We start from the raw sequence: 27,909 nt of genomic DNA, 5'->3' as shown, positions 1-27,909 counted from the left end.
TATGGCTTTAGTAGAAATGTTATAAGGAATTAAGTATAAATAGATTAATAGAGTATTAAAGGAAAAATAAGGTTAGAATGTGTTAAGATAATTATAGGATAGAAAACAGAGGAAGATGGAAAGGAATTGCTGAAATAATTAACAGAAGTGGAATACAAAAAGGGAGGTGTGAGGAGGTCGTGGAAATAAGTGAATGAAAGATAAGATATTGTGATTGTTTGATTTATTTTAAACTGTTTTTGTTTTGTTTTGTTAGTTTAATGTGTTTAATGTGTCAATGTTATGTAGTGTTTTTGTATTGTATTGTATTGTTTTTGTAGTGTTTAAATCGTTGGAAAAGCAATAAATATTAATTAAAAAAGAAAAAAAGAAAATTGAAGCAGTAGCCACAATCAATGAGAAAGAATGTGCATGCATGGAGGTGACGTGCCTATCATTCAAAAGAACCTGGAGATGGTCCAGGCCAGCCTTCACCACCCTGGTAAAGGTAAAGGGACGCCTGACCATTAGGTCCAGTCGTGGCCGACTCTGGGGTTGCGGCGCTCATCTTGCTTTATTGGCCACGGGAGCCGGCATACAGCTTCCGGGTCATGTGGCCAGCATGACTAAGCCGCTTCTGGAGAACCAGAGCAGCGCACGGAAACGCCGTTTACCTTCCCGCCAGAGTGGTACCTATTTATCTACTTGCACTTTGACATGCTTTCGAACTGCTAGGTTGGCAGGAGCAGGGACCGAGCAACGGGAGCTCACCCCGTCGCGGGGATTCGAACCGCTGACCTTCTGATTGGCAAGTCCTAGGCTGTGTTGTTTAACCCACAGCGCCACCCGCGTCCCTCCACCACCCTGGTACCCTCTATATATTTTGGACTACAACTCCCATCAGCCCAGCCAGCATGGTCAATGGTTAGAGATGTTAGGAGTTGCCTGGAGGGCAAATGAGTGGTGAAGGCTGCCCACTGTATGAACAATGCAAAAGTATTGTTTAGCTGCAAGGAGATGCACAGGGATCTAGACTCTGAAAATGGCACTACAACCATTTCTGCCGGGAAGTCGTTCTGCATGCTATTTCAAAACCATCCAACTATCTTTTTCTATCAATCCAAGGGAAATAGCAGTGGACAACTGTTGCAATTAGCCGGTAGTAATTTAGAGGCAGTGGCAGACAACTGCCATTGTGGATTCAATATTTGCTAAACAAGACCACTGGCCTTTAGCCATTCACAAAAACAAAGCCTTAGCCTTCCTAAGAGTTAACGGAGTGTTTCAACAATCATTCCTTAAGCAGCAGGGTTCAACATGCTGTGAGGGCAATGGAAGAAGCTAGATAATAGACAGAGAAAACAACATGCTCTCATACCTATTTACAGAGTGCAAAGTCCTGCAACAAGGGCCTCAGAGTTCTTGGGGAGATGCCTGTCAAGATGGGTTAAGAGGTCTCAAGTTAAGCATCTCCTCCTGACAGACATTAGTTGCCGAGAAATATTCTTTAAGTCATTCATTACTGTGCAAGTACTACAGCCTTTCCAGACAAGTGACTATGCAGGCTATTTTACCGAATGAAACTCCAGCTCTATAATTGTTTAATTATATGGTTGTCAAAGCCACAAATAGCTTGTTTGAGGAGTACAAAGTTCAATACACACAGACAGAGAAGTTTTCATGATGTTTAGCTGAACGGCTTCCGTTGGCAGAAAGAGAAGCAGTATTTTTCATCTGTCACATGAAATTACTGTTCATTTTCTTAGGAAAGTTCCCCTACCCCTCCCTTACCTGGTTCATTCCAGACATTCACATTGTACTAGTTCGCTTTCCTGCAACTTTAAAGACACTGATTCCCAGAAGTAAAAAACAAAACAAAAATGTGTTGTTGTTTTTTAAAAACACCACTTTTGCCATGCCCTGGGTACACACACAGGTGAACTGAGGTACCTAAGAATATTTTGGTTTGCCAGACAACTGGCTGGTCAGGATTCACAAGTGGAACATGCCCTGATCTTGGAGTGGGTGGTCCTTAAGTGACTTACCTAAACAATTTATTTTTATTGCTGGGTTTTAAAAAGAGCCACAACTAAAAGTTGTAATAGAAAACATCAAGGAAGGTAGGTTCTATTAGTTATAATATGCAAATTTTATTAGAAGTAATATAAATTCTATTCGTATTAGAAATAATATGCAACTTCACATGAAAAGAAACATTTTTTTCATTGCTAGAGAAAAAAGGTCAGAAATTAGCATCCATATAATGCCAATGACATTAGTTTACTGATCATTCTGAAAAAGAAAGGGGTCCCCACACCCATTTTCCTCCCTTCCAAATCAGACGACTTTGTACTGTGGCAATAGATCATCTTGTGCCCAAATTTTTCAACCCAACTGCACAAAAAGCCATTCCATGATAAACCGAAAATACAAGCACATAAGAAGATTTCTGCAGTGAAGAAAGATACCCAGTTTATCAGAAAATTCAGCTAACCAGGCCATTCTACTTTGAAACTATGGTAGAGTCTACTGCTGTTTATTTCATAAAATCTATATACTACTTCATTATAGAAAAAAAACCTCAAAGAGATTCACAAAAAAATGTTACCTTCTCTAACCAGTATTATATTATTGCTCAGTTGTTTTAATGTAAACTGATATGCATTAGTTATGTAAAATGCATGCAACCTTTATGATCTATGCAAATAATTTGTTATCTGTAGTTAAATTGTAAAAGTCAAGTAAAAAAAATTCAGAAAAGAAAAGACAAGTCAGTTGACAATGTCAATGGCAGATCCTTTTCTGAACTATGGACTACTTGGATTGGGGGGGGGGGGGTTATATAAAGCAGAAGAATCCATAAAGTGCTTGTCCCATAAAATTAACATCACAGAGCCCAGTTGAGGTTCATTATTGTATCGCTACCACAGCAACAAAAACATTTCTAACACAAAGATTTTCTTATTTTTAAAGAGAGAAGTAAAGGACTGTTATGATTCTTGAAATAATAAAAAGGGGGTTTTGAGTCATACTTTTCACAGCGCTATCTATGCGCCAACGAACACTTTTAAAGATATGCAAACAAAAACAGGGGAAAGGGGAAACGTGGAACAGTAGAGCCACCAGGGGAAAAAATGAACAGAATAAGAAGCTGGCTAGAATTCACTCTGTAAATCAGTAAACTTAACAGCAAATTAAGCTGCATGATTCACTGTGCTAAGGGTCAAGTTGTTGGAAGAATCTGGATCTAAGTTTCTTTCTACCAGGCAAAGATCACTAGCAGCTGAATTTGGGGTTGGGTAAAAGTGATATAAGGGACGTGGGTGGCGCTGTGGGTTAAACCACAGAGCCTAGGGCTTGCCGATCAGAAGGTCAGCGGTTCGAATCCCCACGACGGGGTGAGCTCCCGTTGCTCAGTCCCTGCTCCTGCCAACCTAGCAGTTCGAAAGCACGTCAAAGTGCAAGTAGAAAAATAGGTATCGCTCTGGCGGGAAGGTAAAAAGAATCCCCACTGAAAGCTCCTAACCATCAATTAACCATCAGTTAACTTACTTTGACAGATCTGTGTGTAGTATTAACACACACAAAGGGGGGGAGGATGGAAGTGAAATTGAAAAAATGATATAATACAGTACCTGTCACCATTTGGATTTTATTTTCTATTTTCCTTCCCAGGAATTAACTCTTTAAAGTATCTGTTTTCTTTATGGCATAGTAAATGAGGTCCAGCAAGGTAGCCCAGAAATCTTCAGTACTGTTAAAGAAAACCAAAAATGATTATTATTTAATAACTTTTATTAGACGCTTTTGTGCCACAGCAACTCAAAGCAAGTTACAATAGTAAAAACAAACACATACGTCCATTTAAAACCAGCATTATAGAAACAACCTAAAATACAATTCTATTTTTTGTTGTTGAAAAACTAGATTAAAACATCAACACACAAAAATTGTAGATTATGAAAAGGGACATAGTCCCCCTGTCTCTCTCCCAAAAGAGGTAACAGCAACAACAACAACAACAATATATTTATACCCTGCCCATCAACAACAACAATATATTTATACCCTGCCCATCTGGTAATCATTGTAGAGCAACCTAAGAGGTTTCTGTGCCAATACTAGGCTTAAAAACCGATTGAATTTGATCTGGAAAATTCATGCAAGATAGCCTAGTACGACAACATCTGGAGGGCCTCAGGTTCCCCACCTAGCTATGCAGAAACTGGAATGCAAGTGACACACAAATAAAATGCCGCGTGTATTGGCTCTGCCACGGTCCCAGTCTACATGCAGATCATCAGGAGGCACGATGGGTTCAATTCACAATGTGCAGGGATGTGAACCACCCTGAGACTTATGGGTATAGGGCAGTGGTGGCCAAACTCAGCCCTCCAGCTGTTTTGGTACTACAGTTCCCATCATCCCTGACCACTGGTCCTGTTAGTTAGGGATTATGGGAGCTGTAGTCCCAAAACAGCTGGAGGGCCAAGTTTGGCCATCACTGAGATGGGTTATATACAAATTTAATAAATGAATAGTAAATATTCTGCACAGGTGAATAATCCCCTGCCCTCAATGAAGCCCCACACTGGTGCAACTTGACAATCTTATTTAATACAGGGTTTTTTGATATTCAAGTTCTGAGATTAGAAAAGTTTTCTGAAATCATTTTTAGGGCTCCAAAATGGCAGTATTTGTTTGTAGCCGACCACTAATTTGTCACTGGTACCACACACAAACCATTTCTGGTATAAAAGCTGAAGCACGACACGGCCGCGTGGGTAGGCCGTACCGTTTGATATTTACATTCAAAGTTAGTAGCCTCGTAAATCTGACAAGTCTACCATTGTGACAAGATATAGCTGCCAAATGTTCAGTACTCATATGAAATGAGAGGTGGGCAAGAAAGCAGTATGATGAAAGCCTGCGCCCAATAAAAGCAATAGCAACTCCTCTACCAAGTCAAATTAATTCCAGTTGGAAGTTCATTTCAAGTGGGAGAAATCCCAGGCAAAGTGGAAACATCAGCCACCACTGTGGTGATCTAATGTAGCAAAAGCCATATTAAGTGCAGGGTGCTTTTCTGCCAAGCTGCTTTTAGGGAAAGCAAATGCTTAATTCACACTTTAACATCCCATCTCCGCCCCGCCCCCCCAGCCTTGGTGGCTTTTAAACAGATTTAAAAGCGGTTGAGTGGAATCAAAGCACTTTTGCAGCTATTACACAGGTATCTCAGCTTTTGAAATAATCACACCGTTAAGTATTTCGAGGCTTTCTGGATAGTCAACAATAGTATCGAGTTGCATTAATTCATGACAGGGCTGGTTATAAATGGCATGAAACAGCTGTTGCCCAGAGGATTTAACTCTGTAGTGTTATAGAGAACTCAAAGAACAAAGAAGACAGAAAAGAAGCAGGAGAAGGAATGCAGGAAAGCTTTTCAGAAGGGAAATGTCTTGCTAAGAAACTTTGCCCTGGTTACTCTTTTGGGTCCCATCAAATGCAACCAGTAATTTAGAAACCAAGAGAAGGTCCTTCCTCTCTAAGGCTGCAATCTTATACCCGCTTTCCTGTGAACACAATAAAACTTACTCCAAGCAGACATGCATATTGCACTGTAAATTATGAACAAAATTTGAAGTGTCTATGTGCATGCGAGCACACACACACACCACACACACACACACACACACACGTGCTAGCATTATCTGGAAATGTTAAATGTTATGCTGCCTCTGTTGCTGTTTGACGATATAATCAGCAGTTTATACCTCCAACATCTGATTTGCAAGACAAAGCTCTACTTACAACGGAAGTTTACAGTCTGTAGATTACTGAATGATTACTCTTGCTTCTGAGACTCTTGCTCAGCAATGCTACTGAAAAGTTATAGCTCAAAAGACAATTCTTTTGAATTTTGAGCAAAGAACTCAAACTGGTTTCACCAAAATACAAGATATTTTTGCATTCTGCAATACATGTGCTGTTCAGTTGTACTTTTACAAACACTTGTTCACTCTTGCCACAAAACTACTATATATATATATGCACACAGGTGTTTAAACACGGTTAGCCACATCAAATGTACTTTCGCAAGAAATTTCAGTCACATCTTCCTCCAAGCCTACAACCCCACAAAGCAACATAATCTAGTCTTGTATCAAGGTGTTCCTGACCAGCAGCTGTGCTGCCTTAAAAAAAAAAATAGTTTGGCAACCTTGAAAACTGCACACACTTCAAATTCCATGTTTCAAACAATCTACAACTAAGTGAAAAACATTTGCAGAAGAACCAAATGAGAGACTCCCACAGCCCTAGATGGGCTTCGTATTTTCATCTCAAATCCTCCCACCTGGTACAGTATTGCATGTTTATTGCAGCTGATTTTACAAGACCTTTTTTTAAAACAAAAAACAACCTACATAGATGATTTGAGTCTACGCACCCTGGGCTAAGCTAACAACAGTAATAGTTTATGACATGATAAATGGCAAACAGCAGCGCCCAACAACATCTATGCCATTTTTGTATATTCTGTAGTTCTTATAGGGCTGGGTACTCTTGCAAGAAACAAGTTGTACACTAGACCAGTAAAGAGTGCTTCATTGATATGCAGCAGCCCAGCAAGGCTATTTCCATCTAGACTATCTCAGATGGTTACTAAAAAGTCATTTGTAGGATTACTATATGTTAACTTTAATGTGCCTGTGGCAGCAATCGTTCCCCCAATGCCAAGCCTATGAATTGAGAACGCTGCCCTCAGTTCAAATGAGTGCAAGGGAGGATAGAACTCTATTATTACACGCAGAGCTGGCCTTCCAGCACTTAATATCAGCCATTGGCTTCCTGCCTGCCCAGAAATCAAAACTGTAGAAATAAATTGCTATTCACAGCGTGCCAGTAACTCTGACACAGTTACACATATAAGCACACTGGGAAATGAATCTTAGGCCGTCCAAGACGACATGTTGCAAATAAACTCCAAATAAAACCCTTCATTTATCCCTTTTTAAGCCACGTCTGCCTGGAGGGAGAGGTGTGTGCTTGGGAATAGTCAACCACTCTGAGGTAGTGATGGATGAACCACTTGTTCTTTGTGATTTGCATGAATGATTGTTCAAAAGTCCGCATGCCTTGTTTCCACATTTCTCTACAGGCTCTTTTTGCAGAAGTCCATACTAAAGTAGTGACGTCCAGCAGACTGCCAGATGAAAGCGCCAATAGTTACTGGCTAAAGCTGTGTCAGGACATTCAACTCGCTGCTGACAGTGGCAACACTCGAAAAATGTATGAAGGCATGAAGACAGGCTTTGGGCCAACTGTCAGGAAAACGGCATCCGTGAAATCATTTTCTGGGGAGCTCATCTCAGACTTCAGCAAGCAGATGAAGGGTAGGTAAAGGTAAAGGACCCCCGGGTGGTTATGTCCAGTCAAAGGTGACTGTGGGGTTGCGGCGCTCATCTCGCTTTGAGGCCAAGGGAGCCGGCATTTGTCCACAGAAAGCTTTCTGGCTCATGTGGCTGGCATCACTAAACCGCTTCTGGGGCAGCAGAACACCATGACAGAAGCCAGGGCGCATGGAAACGCTGTTTACCTTTCCGCCGCAGAGGTACCTATTTATCTACTTGCGCTGGTGTGCTTTTGAACTGCTAGGTTGGCAGGAGCTGGGACAGAGCAATGGGAGCTCACTCCGTCGCGGGGATTCGAACCGTCACCCTTCCAATCAGCAAGCCCAAGAGCAGGGGTCAGCAAACCTACCGTACCTCGGGCCGGTGTCTCCAGCGGCGATTGTGCGGAGGGCCGGAGGAGCGCGTCCCCATGTGTGCACATGCTATTTCCGGCGCACTTCCGGGTCGGAGGAGCATTGGAAATAGCTTGTGCGCATGTGCACGGGCCTCCCCTGACCCGGATGTGCACCGTAAATAACGCTTGCGCATGCGCACAAGCTATTTCCGGTGCTCCTCCGACACAGAAGTGGGCAACCATGCAGCGCAGTGCACCACAGGTAAGAGCGGGCGGCACAGGTCGCAGCGGGCCAGATAAACGAGTCCCTCGGGCCTTATCCGGCCCGCAGACCTTAGTTTGGGGAGCCCTGCCCAAGAGGCTCAGTGGTTTAGACAAAGCGCCACCCCCGTCCCCATCTGCAGCAAGCAGATGAAGCAATGAGCAGAGCACCAGCAAGAACTATACTTGCATAAAGAAACCATGGTCTCAGAGACTGCAATAGACATCATCCAGACTCTGCCTCTCTTGTAAGAGTTAGATATCCCTCCTCCCCTTGAAAAGCCTCAGAACAGGATGGGATCCCAACCGAAGTGCTGAAACCAACCTCAATTCCTCCCTTAGGACACACCTCCATGGCTTTGTCTTTCAGTGTTGGGGGAAATCATCTGTGCCACAAGACATGCACGACTCCAGCACAGTGACCCCCTGTATAAGAAGAAAGGTGATTGCCATGATTGTAACAACTACCGTGGAATCTCCCTGCTCAGTACTGTGGGGGAAAGCCATTGCCTGGTGTTGTTCTCAACAGAACACAGTTACTCGCTGACAATATGACTGTACCGACATCCAGTCTGCTGTCAACAACACAGATCTGGATACTGAACATTTTTTACTGGATTTAGAGGCAGGAGAGAAAGAGCTGGGAGTCAACAGCGCATTGGTCCTATATACAGGCGCACAAACCAGGTTTATGGGAAATTCTCGTGCATACTTACCCCAAACTTTAAATCTCTTCATTACTTATAAAGATTTAATTTGCTTTTAAAAGTATAAAATAAAAACGCTGAGGTTTTTCACCATGTGAGGGTTGTTGTTCTTTGTCCTTTTAGATGCACCTAGCAGTTCTCCGTTACTCTACTGTAGATCAACTTTCAGATATTTTGGACGGAAATTCCCATCAGCCTTAGTCCATTTATGTGAAAAGCATATTTTTAAAAATACAGCTGTGATTGAAAGTTGCACATGTGTGCAAAATTATAGATGTTTCATGTATAAAAGCAACTGGTAACAGCACATACAACCAGCTGTCACGAGCACTCCCAGAAACTAATTTAATCAGCCATTTAGATACTAGAAAATCCTGGGTAAGCACCATTTTAATGAGGAGTCAATATGTGTGGATATTCATTCTACTAGCAGGGGCTGATGGGAGTTGTAGTCAAAAAAAACCTGGAGGACACAACAGGTTGGCAAAGGCTACTGTAGATATTGAGGTCATGTGATCAATCACACAGCTTATTATCACTGAAGAAAAACAAACCACTAATTATTTTGGCAACTGCATCACACCAACAGGGAGTGGGGGAAATCCATTTGAATATGAATGACTGGAAGCCTGGAACAACTTAAATAGAATAGCATAATAGTGATCTTCAAAGGAAACGTAAGTTTTCTTGAGGCTCTGTTATATGAATTACAACAACGCTCTAGATTCATTATAAAAGCTGGAATTATTACAACTTTGCAGTGCAATGTTCAAAGCGTCCAAATATATAAAAGCAAAAGATACTCCAAGATGCAATTAAAGCATTTATAAACCTCTCTCTTTCTGCTTCCTGTTTATGCCTCCTTACTAGGAGACCCAGGCAAATATCCAACCGCTAAATCTAAGTGCTTGTTAATTTCAAAACCCTGCCAAAATAAAAGCTCTGGGGGAAATTAGGCATTGGGGAAAGAACATCCCCTATCCCCCAACACTGGAAGCTTAATAGTGAACACATACTGTATAATATGCAAATTTTGGGGGGAAATTGTCAAACTTTATTTATTGTTTTGCAATAATTTTGTGGTGGTTTCCTAGGCGAACCAGTATCTGTGTCACATTCATTCACCTTTAGTGAAGGCAGATCAAAAAGTTACATAGCCGCCTTTTCCACATTCCCAGTGTAGTTCTCCTAACTTGACGAAGGACAGAGAGTGCAAGTTTGCAACGTACTTAATTGTCGAAGGTGGAAAAAAATCTTCCAATATCAGGCATTTTGCTGTGCTCCGGAGATTCCATAGCTCATGAGCCATGGGATGGTTCCAGAAACTTAATTCCCAAAGGGGGCAACGGCAGAGTAAGTTGGACAGGAATCCACACTTCCAACAGTTATAGTTAGACAATCACATCCTTACAACAGAGGCCACTGCAGGGTCTATTAGGTCAGAAACGACAGGGTTTTGTTGAGGCAAGCTTATTTTAAGGTTCACAGAGGATGCAACAATAAAACCGGCATACACTTAAAATGACCTCGTAAGGCTTGCAGCCCCAAACCTCACTAACTATAAATATGTAGGTATGTGTTGGCTACTACTGCAAGTACTGTTCTAAAAATGGTAGCCACAGAACTGTCCTGCGCACGCTGTGCTTAACCATGAAAGTAAAGTGAGAACATCTGCGAAAAGAAACTTCTGCCAGAGGATGAAATGCTAAACCACAGAGCCTGCATTTCGGTCTACTGTGAGTAATATGCTCCTTGACACTTAAACCTATTAACTTAACACTCCCGTTTCCATTTTTTATTTTTTGTATTTTTACAATAGGTTTAACTGTGAAAATAACCAGAGGGTTTTACTGTGTGGTGAGGCTACTATTTCTTTTTTTATCGCACCGGACCCTGGGACCTAAAACGGCCGTCAAGTGGTTCACCATCTCCTGCCTGAGAGGCTTTCATAGCGACTTGCTCAACTGCTTGTTCTGTCATGGCATGTCAATGCAGTCCAACCATATGGGCAAACCACAGCAAGAGAATACTAATGAACACCACAACTTTTCCGAGGTAAGTGAAAGGCAATTCTGCTAAAAACCTTGCAGCAGGCCTGGCCTGACCATGAGGCAGACTGAGGCATCCACCTTGGGCGGCAGAACACCAAGAGGTGGTGCACCTGCAAGCGTCTTGCCTGCCCTGCTGCCTCCAATGGAGAAGGGGCGGCAGCTTCCCGCAAAATCTCGTGCGCCCCGTGAGATCTTGCTGGTGTCATGGGAGTTCTAACTCAATATTGATCCACTTTTCAAAATAAACCAACAAGGAAAATATGGAATAAAAGCCTCCCTGTGTGCTAATTAGATCTAAAGATCTGTTAAAACAAGATTTTGAGTCCCATACAGGAGAGTGACAGAGTGATAAGATGAAGATGGACAATTAGAATTAGGAAATTGGAACCAACAGGCAAGAAAGCAGAATATAACAGAATAAAACAAAAGATATTGCCTCTAGAAATCAGGACATGGGGAGTCCCCCGAAATTTAATTTGGAATATATAATTGGTGATAATGTATTTGATGTGATTTGATTTGTTAATAATTGGAAGATTTTTATTGGAAAATGAATAAGATAGATAGATAGATAGATAGATAGATAGATAGATAGATAGATAGATCTAGAGCAGATTCCAGCATATAGTTAGAAGTGAAAACTTAAACATGTTGCAGGATTCCCAAACAATAGACCAGAGGCAATGGTATTTCATCCAGCAGAGCTTTACTGCTACTGAAGGCAAATGAGCACAATGGTCACAAATCCAATGCATTCAGGATTGGCACTGTCCATAAGAAATCCAGTTGCGGCAGACTTAACTTAAACTTACAATAACTTATAAGAAGTCTAAACCTTAACACTCAGCACACTATGTACAAAACACCAGAAGGAAAAAAGCTAGAAAGAGAACGTGAAAGCCAGGCTTCTTCTGGCCTTATTATTATAGTCAGCATGACCTTGAAGAAGAGATAACAGGACCAGTTTAAACCAGCTGTACTCAGCTTCTCTGAAGGAATAACCCAAACATCATGAACCTTCTGCTTGTTTCTTTCACGCAGAGAGGCCTCCAGAACCCTCTTGAAATAATTAGAATAGGAAAGATCTCTACACATCAGATCAATACTTTCTGTACTAAGCAATGCAAACTGACAGCTGGAACCTGCCGCACAACCCGGGTGTGGAAGGCTTTGGTGGGGATGGGACTGTGGCACGTGCTGCCCCTGGTCTGGGGACAAACGGGGGTGTTTTTCTTCTGTTGGCAGAAAGGTAGGGCAGATTCAGACAGAGTCTCTGGGCAGGCAGGATTTCGCCCCCATACGTCTTCTCTTTTCGCCGCCGCCCGCCACATTCCATAAAAGCGTACTCAATGGTATGTGACAGTCATACACAGGGCAGACCCATTAAAATCAATGTGCTCAAATGAACCTTATTCTTTCCGTACATGCCTTCCTTGACAGGCCTCACCCATGATCAGCACAAGTCGAACCCACCGGTATACGGCCCAAGAACATCATCAGATGGGGAGATTGCCCTCGTGTCCACCTTACATAAAGGCAACAGACAGACAGACAAGGATGTTTTGCATTCTTTTCAACCTTCCATGATGGAATATGACTACTTAGCAAGAACATTCTTCTCTATATTAAAAAGTTTGTGTGGCATCGTGGCAATCACGAAAAGAAAACAAAGGTAGTTTTGAAGATCTGCCTCCTTGTTTGTTTTTCATCCTCCCTTCCACACAAAAAAGCTCTGTATATTTTTCTGAAGGCAAAAGCAAAGAACAGGAAGAAAACTAAAAGGAAAAGCACCCTGAGGAGGCTTCGCCCTCCTTATAAAAACAAACAACAGCAGGGAAAAGAATACTACTAAACAGAATAACAGGGGAACGTTCTGGGAAGGCTGCAAACCTGTTGTCTTTCTAATAACTCCAAAGAATGAATCCACATTATATAACAATCAAATTTAATGCTACCAATGAAGTAAGAATGAACAATTCCCTTGAGGCCAAATCCTTCTGGAAACATTAATTCAGCCACATTCAGCCAACTCAACATATCAGCGCTCAGAAGCAAAAAAACTTTGATTCTGGGGGGTTCACTTAACAGCCTGTGCTTTGAAAGGGAGCCCAGATCAGAAACAGGAATGGGTTATGTCTGAGTGGCCAAACCATTTTAATGCATTTTACCTGTCTTCCTAATCAATCCAATGGCCACTGAACAAATAATTAAGAAGACTTGATATGCCGGCACAAATTCTCCATCTGTGGTACCGCAAACAGATCTGAGGCATCGTAAGGCAAACACTGTGGGTTGGTTATGGGAAGTGTCAGATTCAGAGTCATGCAAAATTGTTAGGTGATGCAGAAATCCTTACTGCCATACCTTTGACTACATGTCCCATGTTCGTCCTTTTTCTTAGTATGGTCCTAGGACAGGACAGCAACTAGCAGGCAACACAACAGTTAAGAGCTTCCCCTCTTCCTCATACATAAAAGAGTGTGCATAAAACAATGGTGCTGTCATGGCCACAACCAGGGTGAAGTAGTGATCCTGAGTATGCTAAATTTGTTTCATTTTTAAAATTATTGTTATGGGCCCCAGTCTAGCCAAAAATGGTGGTGAATAAGTCCTACTGAAAGTAAAAGCATGTATATTCAATCACAGCTTAACTTGTTCCATTGGTTTCCAATGGGACTCTCGGTGTAACTACATTAAGGTTGCCTAAAGAATGTTTAAGGGACGCGGATGGCGCTGTGGTCTAAACCACTGAGCCCCTTGGGCTTGCCAATCAGAAGGTACCACTGTAATTGCGCCTAGATTGGGGCATTCAGCCATACATTTGCTCTGCAGCGTTTTAAACACGGCAGAGTAACACAAGAGTGATGTGAGTTTGCTAGAAATTTTTGAATTGCAAAATTTGCCAAAAAGCCTTCCTGTGCAAATTGAAGGTAATTTACATTTGTTTGTTTGTTTGTTTGTTTGTTTGTTTCAGTCTGCATCAGAAAAGTGACATAATTTAGCATGTTTACTGCATTTGTGTTTAGTGAACAAAGCTTAAAAAAACCCAGTGAAATGGTCAAACTTGTCTAATATTTATTTACAATTGGCATCCATTGTTTGTTACTAATGAACTTATAGAAGCGGAAGATTTCCCTAAAGAAATGAAGTTCTGGGAAATTTTAGGCCCCGCGTCACTGGAGCAAGGTCCCTGCCTCCAAGCAGCTTACAGTCCAAAGGAGCCTAGGACTGGAGCTAATTTGACTCAGCTAATTTCATCTGCAAAAAGAAAGGAATGATTTACAACAGCAATTGGCTGAGTGTGTGTGTGTGTGTGTAGGGAGTGGAAAGGAAATCTATATAAACTGTGGGGATTCGTTACGCAATTCAACACCATTATTTTTCAGCAGCAGGCACAGAGCAGAACAGAATTGCAGCAAGCAAATTGTGAAACAAACCTGTACTGCCATGTCTTATAAATACTTTTTGGGTCGTGTTTTAAATGCATCAGTTCAATTAAGGAGTAATGTAAAAATCACAACACTTTTTAGACAGGACTGTTTGTTCCTTCACACAAAGCTTTGGGTTGGCATGAAGTATAGGTCACTTTGACCTTTATGCTAATAACTGGGTATCAGAAATCTACTGCATTTTTGTACCATATAACTTGCCTCTCTCCTCTGTTCACAAACCCAGGTGCAGATCTTTCAATACATGCACTTCAAATTTCATATCAAGTTGTGCAAGCGCATGCCTGCGTGGGGATTAATGGAAGCTCCACTTGCACAACAGCCTCATTGGTGTGACATGGATTTTAACTCCTGCAAAGCTTAATAAGAGCTTTTCCGCACCCAATCAAAATGAAATACAGTGTGGAGAGCCATTTATGACAAGCTGATGATAAAAAAGAGGCACATATGAAAAGTGGATAAAAAGAATTTTCATATCCCAGGACTCTGCTGCCATAACTATTAAGAGTCATGCTTGCAAGTGTGTGTTTCATGCATAAAGTGATATGGCAAGACAGGGAGGGGACGAGAAAACTGATCACTGATCACAGAGGCATCATAGAAGGGTGTTGATAGCCTTGATCCCAGGTTCTGCTAGGAGGGACAGGTACTGAGCCTATTCTTTCACACTCACAAAAACAAACTCAGAAGGTCCTGCAGATCTGGTTACTAGAGCTTCAAGTTTCAAGGTGCCCAGTCCAGTTTTGCTTGAGAAATTTAGAAACAAGACGGCACAGCAAAAACACTCAGGTCACACGTAAACTGCAAGTATGTGGCCTACCAGAAAGGAGGCAATGGCTGCTTCTCTCGTCCTTTAGCTCTTCTGCTGCTGTGCTGACCTAACCCATGGTTTGGCTTTGGCTGCTGTCCAAACCTAGGCTAGCTTCTCCCAGTCAAATCATGAGCTATAAAAACCCTTTGGTTGCAGCTTGTGGTTTGTGATGGCTAAGCCCAGCTCAGCACCAGAATGACTTGAGGAAGAGCAAAGTGATCATTATCTCTTCTCCAAAAGAACCTGCATATTTCCTCATTTGCGCTATGCCATGAACTGGCATGAGGGACGCAGGTGGCGCTGTGGGTTAAACCACAGAGCCTAGGACTTGCCGATCAGAAGGTCGGCGGTTCGAATCCCCGCGACGGGGTGAGCTCCCGTTGCTCGGTCCCTGCTCCTGCCAACCTAGCAGTTCAAAAGCACCTCGAAGTGCAAGTAGATAAATAGGTACCGCTCCGACGGGAAGGTAAACGGCGTTTCCGTGCGCTGCTCTGGTTCACCAGAAACAGCTTAGTCATGCTGGCCACATGACCCGGAAGCTGTACGCCGGCTCCCTCGGCCAATAAAGCAAGATGAGCACCGCAACCCCAGAGTCGGTCACGACTGGACCTAATGGTCAGGAGTCCCATTACCTTTACCTTTATGAACTGGTTTAGCTTTATGTGCAAACAAAGTCATTCTCACTCACCTATATAATTCACATTGCCATTCTACTATATACAGTGGTACCTTGGTACTCAAACGCCGAAAACCCGGAAATGTTCCAGTTTTCGAAAGCAAACGTCCAATGCGGCTGTCGGCTATTATTTCTGGGGCGCCTGCACTAATCAGAAGCTGTGCCTTGGTTTTCGAACATTTTGGAAGTCAGACGGACTTCCAGAATGGATTAAGTTTGGCTCTTTTGTTTTTGCTATTTATTCTGCGTTTTTGTTTTTGAGGCTTTTCCAGTTAATTTGTTTTTGTGACCGTGTGGAACCCAGTTCAGCTACTGATTGATTGACTGTGTGACTGCGGAAATGGATAAAAGCCCTCCATCCAAACAATGACTATCATCAGTGCAGGTAAGGAAAAAAATTAATTTTTATCACCTACAATACTTTCTTATTTATTTTATAGTACAGTACATTGATTATTGATATCATTTTATGGATCAATGGTCTCGTTAGATAGTAAAATTCATGTTAAATTGCTGTTTTAGGGGTTGGTTTTAAAAGTCTGGAACGCATTAATCCATTTTGCATTACTTTATATGGGAAAGCACACCTTGGTTTTGAAATGCTTTGGTTTTGGAATGGACTTCTGGAACGGATTAAGTTTGAGAACCAAGGTACCAGTGTACATATGACAGAAACTGAGTTCCAACTGGTCCATAATCAAACACATGCAACCAGAGCTTGCCTTGGTGCAAGTTGGGCTGTTTACCTTGTAGGCTTTTCTTTGCAAACAGCAGGAATTTGATGGAAGACAAAACAGCTGCATTATGCATGGCCATTCAGTGCACTGTGATTGGCAAAGTGCTTATCAATTACCTGGGTTTTGCAGCCACAAATAAGGAGGTTATCAAATAAGGAACGCCCCACAGCTATGATGTCACAAATGACAGATAGAGTCTGACAGTCCTGGGAGTCAAAAAGTACAGACCGCAGTTCATGGAACTCCCTGCGCTTCTGCTCATTATTATTTATCAAAGCTTTCAAACAGAGAGGCAGGATTCAGCATTCAAGAAGAAACAACTAAGAAGAGATTCACCAAAAGGGTATGAGCAACAGCAGTGCCACAGGGAACAATTACACACACACATACACACTGATTGTAAATATTCTCAGGGTGCCTTGCACAATATATGTATCACAAGATAGTTACAAAATTAAAAAGCATAAAAGAGTGAATAAAAACCATGTGGTAATAAAATCATTTGTGGTGTAACAATTAAGCTGAGAAAAAAGAAATGTTTTCACCTGCTGCCAAAAAAGTAGCATAGCAGGCACAAGGTGAGCTTCCCCGGGGATAGAATTTCATGAACAGGGTGTCACCATTGATAAAGCTTTCTCCCGCTGCCACCCACCTCACTTCTAATGGTAGTGGCGCCTGGAGGACAACGTCAGATGATGATCTGGTGCGGTCTTCCCCAACCCTGGATGCCCAGATGTTGTCTGAGCACAATTCCCATCATCCCTGACCATACTGGTTTGGGCTGATAGGAGTTGCAGTCCAACAACAGCTGAGACTCAAGGTTGGGAAACGATGATCTGAGGTGTGGACAGGCTGATGTGGAGGGACATGTTCCTTCAGGAGGCAGGTGTTTCTTCAGGTACCCAAGCCACATAGGGCTTTCAAAAGGTAAGCAATGGCCCTCAAATTGTGCTCAAAACAAACCAGTAACCAATGTGCTTTTGCCAGGTTGGCCTTCAGTACCGACTAACAAGAAATAAAATACCGTATTTTTTGCACCATAACACTCACTTTTTTCCTCCTAGAAAGCAAGGGGAAATGTCTGTGCGTGTTATGGAGGGAATGCCTATGGGTGGCATGCCTACGGATTTTCCTCCTCTAAAAACTACGTGCGTGTTATGGTCGGGTGCGTGTTATAGAGCGAAAAATACGGTATATAGCGTGTTCTCCTTCATGGAGAGGACGTGTTGCAGTGGGGTCTTACAAGACACCCCACTGTTGCTGGGCGGGTAAAGGTAGTTGGCCACCATTGCAATTGGGCTCCTCTTGACATTGGGGAGAATTTGATGTTGCCATTTTTTGATTGACAGCCAAGAAGTTTTATATTCCCTGTGCACAGCGTTGAGCTTCCTCTTTTCGCTGCATGCATCGGATTACCCGCCCACCCTCCCTATATTTAGGGTTGTTCGCTTTGACCTTCCTACGCCTGTCATGGGGTCGTCTGCTTTGGGGCAGGGGCCCGGTAGGAATCTTGTCCATTTGGCTGATGCCATTTGGTTTTTACCTACTGCGTCGCAAATCGTCACAACTTGTATGGTTGTGGTTAGGCATTGGTTTTATGAACTGGTTGGTGGAGGGGCATGGATTGGCTGTGCCTGCCCCACCAATGCTGCTGCTGCTGCAAGGGTATTCCGTTAAAGGAATCCAGGGGCTGCCATGCTTTTGTCCAAACCCCTGTCAAGGGGCTAGGGCCACGCAAGAGCCCCTGGGAGCATTTGGGGAGAGGTGAGGGCATGGTTCCCAGCTCCATCTTTCTCCCCAAAATGTTTTCCCTTTCTGGTGTGCGAATGTCAGTCTGTCCCCGGGCGGGGACAGATAGTCGCAGCCAATGCCTAAGCAACCACTCACATTTTTTGTATTTTAATAAAGTTGTGGCCAAAATTATGCCAAAAACCTTAAACAGAAATTCTGTGTGAATTGCGTTTTATTGGGGTGGCTTGGGGACCTCGACACGCAAACAGTCAATAGGCCGGCAGGACGGCGTGGCTGGGACGACATTGCTCTCCTGCCTTCCCAACAACACACATCACTGCCGCTAACCGAAAGGTCAAGGAAGGTTGTGGGAGCTGGGCACATGCGCATTGGAGGACTGGTTCTGTTGCTGAGTGAGTCTGCACCATGAATAGCTCCTGCTACCTTGACCTTCTCCTTCTCAGTAAGAGGCAGAGACACGTGGAGAGCAGCCTTGGCTGCTACTGTGCACAGTCTCATCCTTTCCCAGTGCAATTTGCGTAGTGTAGGAGAGAAGAAGAAGACTCCTTGTTTCATTATCCCTCAAATCCCTCTTCTCGGAATTATGAATCCAGATGATGTCATATAGAAGCTGCTATCCGCGAACACCTGTTTCTACAGCAAGGTCAAGACATATCTAAAGAGTCAGGAAATGAAGGATTTGTGTTTTGAATTGCACCACACTTAAATTTCGTGATACAGTGGTACCTCAGGTTCAGCACTTAATTCGTTCCGGAGGTCCGTACTTAACCTGAAACTGTTCTTAACCTGAAGCACCACTTTAGCTAATGGGGCCTCCCGCTGCTGCCGCGCCACCAGAGCACGATTTCTGTTCTCATCCTGAAGCAGAGTTCTTAACCTGAAGCACTATTTCTGGGTTAGCAGAGTCTGTAACCTGAAGCGTATGTAACCTGAAGTGTATGTAACCTGAGATACCACTGTAATGTTTTTTGCATGAGAAACCAGACTGCGCACTTCATCTTTTGAATAGGTGTAACAGTTTTTGTTTTTACAAATGCAAGTAGCGAAATTAATAATGAACTAGCTTCAAACCACCACATAAATTTATGACAAGTTTTTAAATTTGTGCCTTTCAACTTTTGAAGTCTTCTCCACCCCCAAGACTCAGGTCACTGCTTTTCCTAGTATCAGAAAGCAGATGCAAGGAGCCTCTGGAATAAAAAAGCACCACACCAGCACTTCTTAGCATATTAGAAAGAGGTCTATTTCCCTTTTACATGAATTAGCTGGCCTAATTATAGTAATCACACGAAATGTCACATAAAAAACCCCCAAAACCATTGGCATGCCTTATTACCACATGCAACAAGCCGTGTTTCTCTTCGCACTAGTTGCAAACAAACCAGCTTCCCACATGAACTGAGCTATGACACCAACTCAGCCTAGAAAACAAAGACCAGCCAAATCCAGACTGCCATTTCTCCCAGCACTTGTTGCTAGGAAACCTTTCATCCGCTGGCTCATTTGTCGATTATCATTTATTAGGCAGAAGTTTAAATCATTTTAAAACACAGGCTTCATTTTAGCTTTGTTCACAGAGAGAGAGAGAGAGAGAGCGCGCGCACACAAACTTTTAACAGTTTATTACCCATCAGTTGTAGGTTCACCCTGAGGGCAGATTTTGAAATAAATGCATTGTAGCTCCTGTAGGAACCAAAAGAACCTTTTTTGTGAGCTGCTTGTTCTGAACACCTCACAGCATGTGTAAGGTATTTGTCATAATAAACCATTTCTTCCATGACTGAACTAATGTTCTATATATTGCTCAAGAAAGGAAAGCGGGGAGGGGGGGGGACTTTAAGTATTTATGGTATTCTGCTATTAAGCTTTTTAGCTTGAACTCATTTTTAAAAATTAAAATAAAACAAGTTATTTTTAGCTCTGATATTACTTAAAAGATTAGAAGCCTGCCCTCAGCATCACGGCAAATTGACTGCTAGCCATTACGCTGCTGCACTTACAATGACCCCCGTTTTCAAGATTTCCAGCATGCCCTTGACAGGATTGGAGGCCATTTGTTAATGTGGCTTGACACCGCATTTTTAAAAGCAAAAGGTGGCGGTGCCAAGCTAAGCTTAGCGATGGCGATCCAGCTACTCGCACTTTAAAAGCTATCTGCTCAAACGAAATGCAAGCTATCAATCCAGGGCCCTAATATTTTGTTCCATTCATTCAAGTTCCTGTGCAGAGATCATCCTCTGGATGAGCTATCACATTCACAAAAAGGATGTTGCACACACGGTCCCCGTAAACGGATTGGGTGTGGTGTATTACATTGGGCCCTGGCCTTCGATCAGGGAGGGTGAAGTTTAAATCCCAGCTTAGGTATTAAGTCCTGGGCAAGTCACTGGGAGGTCACTGACTGACTGCAGCGCTCCATGGCCCAGGCAGAAGTTTCCCCAGCCTTTCTACCCCCCAAGATCCTGTACCTTGGTTCTCAAACTTAATCCGTCCTGGAAGTCCATTCCAAAACCAAAGCATTCCAAAACCAAGGCGTGCTTTCCCATAGAAAGTAATGCAAAATGGATTAATCCATTCCGAACATTTAAAAACAACCCCTAAAACAGCAATTTAACATGAATTTTACTATCTAATGAGACCATCGATCACTAAAATGAAAGCAATAAACCAGGGGTCAGCAAGGTTTATCTTGTCTGGGCTGGATCGGTCCCATGGAGATCCCTCCATGGGCTGGATCATGTGCCCGCCTGCAATTTTCAGCATCTGTGTCTGTGCATATGCGATTTTCGGTGTCACGGAAGCAAGTCCCCGCGCCACGATGGGGGGGAGGTCAGCGGTTCCCCCAGTTGACATGCTGGGCGTCCCTGGTTCCCCCTTGGCAATGGCAGCGGCAGTATCAGCAGCCTGGAGCCAGCCTGGTAGCGCAGTAGGCTCTGGCTGGCTTCAGGAGCTGCTCGCTGCCATGGCGCCCGCCATTTTGCCTCACCGGTAGTCCTCTATGATGTGTCTTGTGCCGTTGAACCAGTCACACAACAGTCATTCCCTACTAATAAATCTACAACACTTAAAATATAAATCCGGGGACATGTTTGTAAATCCGGGGACTGTCCCCCAGGAAACAGGGACATCTGGTAACCATACCCCTCGGGGGTGAGCCCCACATGCCTGCCCCGGGCAGCGCAGGCGTACGCTCCGCCGCTGTTGCCAGAGACCAAAATAGCATCTTCCGCATAAAAGGCACCTTCTAGCACTGAATGGCAGCCCCTCAAGTATACCCAGGCAATTATAGCCACTTAGCCAGCAAAGAAACTCCCATTATATCAATAAAAGAATTTTCATTTTTTTTAAAAAAAAAGAACTCTTCAGGGGACTCGAAGGAAAAAGTATCTCACAACAAGAAGAGAGAATGGTTCCTGCTGCTAAGTTCCTGGGTTCATTCACACTTCCTTCAAGCTGCGAACAGAAGCTTGTCTCCCTTTTACACAGGAGAAAGTGACTCATTTCTGAGTGGGGAGTTCACCTCAAGGAATAAATCCATCCCCACATCACCACTGTTACTATTGTTATCAGTGATGTGTCGGAAGAAGTTTTGCAGTGGAAAACTAGGGTGATTTGCATCAGAAAAAAACCTGATGCCCCAGAAAGTAATCTAATTTTTTTTGGGGGGGGGGGGGTTACGTGCATTGAAAAGCTAGAAACTTCGAAACTGCCAAGCTTTGACTAACACTGTATTTGCAGTTGGCAACAAATCATTGTTACTAAAAGGATATTTTAATGTGGATAAATAAGGCACCTGAAATGTTTCCATTGTACATCACTGTTAAATATTATTTGTATAGCACTTGCAATAGAGGCTAACTGCTGGCAAATGAAGTAATGAGGAGACACAAAGAGGTAAGTTTGGACAGAGAAGAAAGGCAGGAAGATTGGACTCTGCAAAGGTAATCTGTAATTAATAAATCACAGCACCTTTATTAAAACAAGCAATTGCCATTCCAAATGGGCGAGAATATCATTTTTTGTTGCTTTTCTTAAAACATACACACGGGGGGGGGGGGATCCTATAAAGAAGAATCAGAAGTGAAAACAAAAAGTCACAGGAAGTTTTTAAAGGAGAGAAATAAAGAACTGTATGTAGCCTAAAGCAGAAAAGAAAGAAACTAAGATACAAGGCAAAGTGAAATAACAGCAAAAGATGACCAAGGAAGTGTCAAATGGAAAGCCAAGCAGCAGAAGAACAATAGGAACAGAAGTGCAAGAGATAGCTTTACTTGCAACACGGACATTTGAATTTAATAATTTTATTGTAAAAATACCAGATTGTTGCATCAAGCACTTAATATTTTCCCTAGTGAGAAACTAGTTTTGCTCTACACCACCTTTTTTTTTTTTTTTTTAAAGGGCTCACTGCCATGGCAAAACAACTAAGCCGCAAGTACCAACTCTAGCCAACTTTGGCATCTGGACTGGCAGGACTCCTTTGAAGACCACATTTGATCCAGAGGCTGCCAGTCGCTAACGCCTAACTTAAATGCACAATTAATAATGTGCATTCTATGTGCAATTTATCCAACTGTATGGGATAACCATGTTAGCCTGATGATCTCCTTTATTTACTTCCACGGAGAGCCAAATTTATGCAAGCACAAAAGAATCTTCGCTACATAATTCTTAGGAAGTTTAGTAAACCTCTGGATTCATTCAGTCTGTCTGCCACACCGCTTCATTTCAATTTGTTCTGCTAGGTAACCAGCTGGCTTCCTTCTTGATCCAAAATATCATGTATCCAACACTTCTAGAGAGTGACAAATTGTGTTTTTCCTGAAATAGCCGCTACTGTCCAGTCATTCGTACTAGTTTCTAACACTGATATCTTTGCACAAAGGTACCTAAAATTCAGATGAGAAAGGGCCATACTGCTGGCTAGATACTGCATCAACTGACGTGGTTGTGAGAGCGCTTGTGTATATTCAGAAGTTGAAATCAATTCCAGAAGCATGGGGTCAGGGCCAGCAACATAAAATCCCCATTGTCTTCCAATTATTGTCACACAGAGCCAGAAACAGAGCCAAATAAATTGATTATAATTACATACTTTATTAGGGAATAAACAGCAAAACCAAACAAAGGCATCTTGACTCGCCAAGTGTGGTATCCCTGAAAAGTATCTTACGTCAGCGTTTTATAAAATTAGATGTTTGTTCATGGATTTGAAACAGGTTGTATGATCAAGAAAGCTCTTTTGCTAATGCTCATCAGGAATGTAAGAACAAGTTTATTTATAAAATATTTAACAGCTTACAATGCAACAATTATTTTCAGGGAAACAACATATTCAGTGCAGCTTGAAAATTTTAAGAGATTCCTAGGTATCTGGTATGCAAGGACTTAAGGCAAACCACCTAATATTTTTTTAGGTTACCTGTGCCACTAAACTCTTCAGAAGTTAGAATATAATACTAAACTATAATGAAATTTTATTACTATGCATATCAAAAAGAACTGCTCAGTGGTTGAGACTTATGCATATAAAATACAGCCTGCATTTCCAGTTGAAACAAAAAAATGCTTTCTTTCACCACTGCCCAAACAGACTCGAATGCAGAACACAAATTACTTCCAGAATTATAAACAACCGAACACGAGCCTACATAATGGCAATTCTCTCTGCATTTGTGGGCAGATGCCAAAAGTTAGAATAAGCAGAGTGAATTTGTTTAATCATAACCACTGTAAGCTGCTCATCCTTGTAGGAGAATGCCATTGATTTGTAGCTAGAATTCCACTGCGTGAACTGGTGGAAACATTTGCTCAGATAAGCTGGTTAGATGTAATTCAGCCCAGATGTCTAACGAGGCTACCAGTCTTTATTAGATGAGATTTCCAAAACACAAAAAGCGAGAAGGACGAGGACGATCATGCTATGTACATATTAAATTCAGATTATATACGAGCATTTGCCTCCAAACTGCAAACAATTCACAAAGTGAGAAGCCTATATGAGTTCAGTTCTGGTACCAAAAACAAATTCCTAGCCTGAGCATATGCTCAGAGACACCCTGTTCCTCAACTCTAAGTGTTTATCTATCATCCTAAGTCACTATTTTGCAACCATTCTAGTAAAGATAAATGAATTCCACAAGTTCTGCCTACCCCTGGTTTGTGAAACAAATCAACTTCAAGCTGTGATTTATGAAGCTGGCTTGTTTCAATATTCAGTCATGCCTTGGAAGTCAAACAGCCTAGTTCTCGAATGTTTTGGATCCTGAACAATCGAAACCCGGAAGTGACTGTTCCGGTTTTCAAACGTTCTTTAGGAAGCCGAACATCCGACGGGTCTTCCGCAGCTTCCGATTGGCTGCAGGAGCTTCCTGCAGCCAATCAGAAGCCATGCTTTGGTTTCCGAACGTTTTGGAAGTCGAACAGACTTCGGGAATGGATTTCATTTGACTTCCAAGGTACGACTGTACCACAGTTAAAATTGACTATAGGAATTGGACATGATGCTATCTGCAATTAATTGAAATCAGATGTGAAAGCTTTCAATACCGTCCTCACAGCTGCACGAGAGGATTGTACAGAAGTCTGAGGCTTAGTCATTTAATTATAAATCGTTTGTGGCTGCATCTGTAACCCAATTTGCAGGCAGCAATGTGGGTGGACGCTTGAAAAGCCACTAGCAGCAGCTCTGCACAACAAACTGTGTGTGTGTGTGTGTGTGTACCTCTCCCCAAACAGCACACACAGATCCAACTGTTGAAATTAGTGGCGGCAGCTTTGGCAGGTTTAAAAAGCATATAACCCACTTGGAAAATGGCTTTACAGAAACAGCTGTCCATGAGGTTCTGCCCCAACGCAGTCCATCTGCAAATATAAATTGGACCTGAGCCAGGTTCATTGAAATTAATGGAGCAATGTTTTGCTGACACCACAGCATTGTTCTCAGCTCAAGGGAATAAATCTCTGCACCGCAGTCCACTGATTATATATTAGCGCTGATTATATTTATTCAATGCCTTGGAAAAGGAATACACCAAAATAGATATCAAAGCGAACATAAACACTTTAAAACATTTTATCTTTTTTAAAATTGCAGTTTTAAAAGACCTAACACTAGAAAAGATGACAGATGCCGGCAGTCTAGGCGTCCAAAGATATCTGGGTGATGATGGGGTCATTTTGTAATAATGGGGTCAGTGGTATAGCCATCCAACACAAGGTCATTTTCCTTTCTCCGAACGTAGAGTTTATTGATTGTAATTAAGCACAGCCTCCTGCAGCAAGAGTAGCTCATGTGGCGTCTGGGTCAAAAGAGTTTATGGAATTCGTTAGATATGTACCGTACAATTCTACCCTTTCAATAGCAGGCACCAAAATATTGCTTTCTATACTGCTCCCACCACAAGCCCCCCCTCCAGTTGCAGGAGCATATAAATTGTGGGTTTCTCGACTGGGGTTAAAATAAATATTCTTATTACAGAAAGGTTACGCACTAATGTAGGCACTGCACTTAACTAATTTTAGGGCTGAACAAGACATAGCATAAGCAGTGGTGGCAGGTGAAACGGTTTGGTGCGCCACAATTAGCACCGTCTATTGCACACAGTTGCTGAGTGGACACTTAGCCCTGCGCAGGCTGCTGATTTCAGCAGGGCAACTATCCATTGAGCAAAGCGTGTTCTCCTTCATGGAGAGCACGTGTTGGAATGGGGGCCGCCAGGACACTCCAAAGTTGGGGGCGGGCTAATTGATCGTTGGCCACTGTTGCGATTGGGGCTTCCCTTCTTGTTGGGAAGAAGTTAATGTTGCCATTTGTTGATTGACAGCCAGAAATGCTAAAACTCCTTGCACGAGGCTAGGGCTTCCTCTTTTCGCCCGTGCATCGGATTGCCCTCCCTAGAATCAGGGTTGTTCGCTTTGACCTTGCTATGCCTGTCATGGGGTCATCTGCTCTTGGGGCAGGGGCCCAGTAGGAATTTTGTCCATCTGGCTGATTGGCTGGGGCCTTCTTGATTTTGCCTACTGCGTAGCAAATCATCACAACTTGTAAGGTTGCGGTTAGGCATTGGTTTATGGTTTGGTTGGTTGAGGGGCATGGATTGGCTGTGCCTGCCCCTCCAATGCTGCTGCTGCAAGGGATTCCGTTAAAGGAATCAGGGGCTAACTATTGCTTGTCCACTCTGTCAAGGGGGCTCGGGCCATAGCAATGAGCTCCTGGTTGCATTTGGGGAGGACTGAGGGCAGGTTCCCTGCTCCGTTGCTACCCCCAAGTGTATTCCCCTTTTCTGACTTTCGCATCATGCGGAATGTCAGTCTGTCCCCCACGGTGGGGGCAGCTAGTCGCAACCAATGCCTAAGCAACCACTCACATGTTTGTATTTTAATAAAGTTGTGGCCAAAATTATGCCAAAACCTTAAACTAAAATTTTGGTGTGATGTGTGAGTTATTTGGGGTGGTCCTGGGGACCTCTACACGCAACTATCCATTCAGCAACCATGAACTGCTATGTTGTCAGCTCCTGTGCTTCTGCGGGGCCAGCTCCTGATGCCAAAAGCTAAGAGCGGGAATACACTCACCCTACTCAAGTGCCACACATCAGCTACTGGCGAGCCACTGAACTGGCTATTTCTGTGAGCAGGATCTCCCATGAGGAATCGGGTAGCTTGCTTTGCTGTTGTTTTTACTAGCTATTATCCCCAGGCAGCCACTTTGAAGAATGAGGAGGTTCCACTCTGGCAATCCTTTCCCCAGTCGAAATTGCCCCAAGCTTTTTACAAGCTCCGCAAGGGGGGAAAGACAGGTTTCTCCCTCTGTAACAAACCACCTCTGCAAGGGGAAACGGTAAAAGCCACTGTAACTAACTTCGGGGAGGGATTTTGGAATGGGAAAAGGACAAAGGACAAAAGACTAATTATGCTCTTCCCAAGCACAAACTTTCTCTGTCTCAATGGAATCACTAATCAGTTGAATCCACACAGAAATTCCTGAATGTACATCTAATGTCCCATATGGGTGGGCTCTTAAAGCTTAATCCTGTCATATTTACTTGGAAAAAATTCCCATATGCCACATTTGCACCTAAGCCATGGTTAGTTACCCAGGGCAGGTTTGGACATTCAAACTATGGCTTGCTTTTCTGCAACAAACCACAATTTGAAACAGTGATTGGTTGTTAGCTTACAAATTTGCTTTAGCTATGGTTTGTCATTTGAGCATCCTGGCTTAATTCTGGTTTGTTCGGTGTCCCTTCTCAAACCACAAAGGCATGAGGTAAATGTGAAATCTTCTCCTCAGGCTTTCTTCCCCAACTTTTGCTGGTGCTTTCACAGAAGCAGTCCTCTCTTCTCTTTCTGCCTTGCAATAAACTACTTTCTCCACTTCTTCCCGACCAGGTCACATCACACCAACCCACCTAGCTTTGTGGCTGCTTTGTGAAAGAAAATTTTAAAGGGACATCTTTTTAATTAACTTACATCTATTCAGTACTGCATGTTGAAAGCACAGAATGTATTTAACATAGGTTACCACTCCAGAGTAGTATGTTGCATAGCAAAACAATGGGAATTTTATGTGGGGTGGTATATAGGTCATGACCTGTTCTTTCTTACTAGGCGGTCTCTGGGGAATAATTTGGTAAAACTGGTTTTTCTGGAGGCTTGGAGCTAATTGGTGATGGATATCCCTCAAGGCTGGTGAGGGACGTTTTGAGAGTCCATGGGGCGTATGATTATTACGCCTG

The 27,909-nt window shown here is 42.8% G+C and overlaps 2 protein-coding genes and 1 long non-coding RNA gene across 6 annotated transcripts in view; 1 reads left to right on the top strand and 2 right to left on the bottom strand.

Annotated features, from left to right (window-relative positions):
• LOC308458016 (semaphorin-4D-like) overlaps window positions 1–27,909 on the bottom strand; it is a 117,554-nt gene that overhangs the window by 38,520 nt on the left and 51,125 nt on the right. For 3 of the 4 annotated variants that reach the window (XM_080972499.1, XM_080972502.1, XM_080972500.1), the window contains one exon: window positions 3,615–3,733. The gene's annotated coding sequence lies outside the window, so the exon portion shown is untranslated. Of the gene's footprint in view, window positions 1–1,357; window positions 1,414–3,614; window positions 3,734–27,909 lie in introns of all 4 variants that reach the window. The other variant, XM_080972501.1, reaches the window with a different exon arrangement.
• Window positions 1–27,909, bottom strand: part of LOC308458326 — a 102,060-nt gene that overhangs the window by 54,909 nt on the left and 19,242 nt on the right. The window lies entirely within an intron of this gene.
• On the top strand, window positions 4,559–13,002 carry LOC308458263 (uncharacterized protein). Its single transcript, XM_080973194.1, has 4 exons — window positions 4,559–5,491; window positions 7,139–7,373; window positions 10,513–10,748; window positions 12,185–13,002. Exons 1-4 carry the CDS (start codon window positions 5,408–5,410, stop codon window positions 12,329–12,331), a joined length of 702 nt encoding a protein of 233 aa, XP_080829320.1. The 5' UTR covers window positions 4,559–5,407; the 3' UTR covers window positions 12,332–13,002.

This window comes from Podarcis pityusensis (genome assembly GCF_964106645.2).
Source record: "Podarcis pityusensis genome assembly, chromosome: 11".
NCBI classification, from domain to species: Eukaryota; Metazoa; Chordata; class Lepidosauria; order Squamata; family Lacertidae; genus Podarcis; species Podarcis pityusensis.
This window is presented reverse-complemented; position numbering and strand designations above follow the sequence as displayed.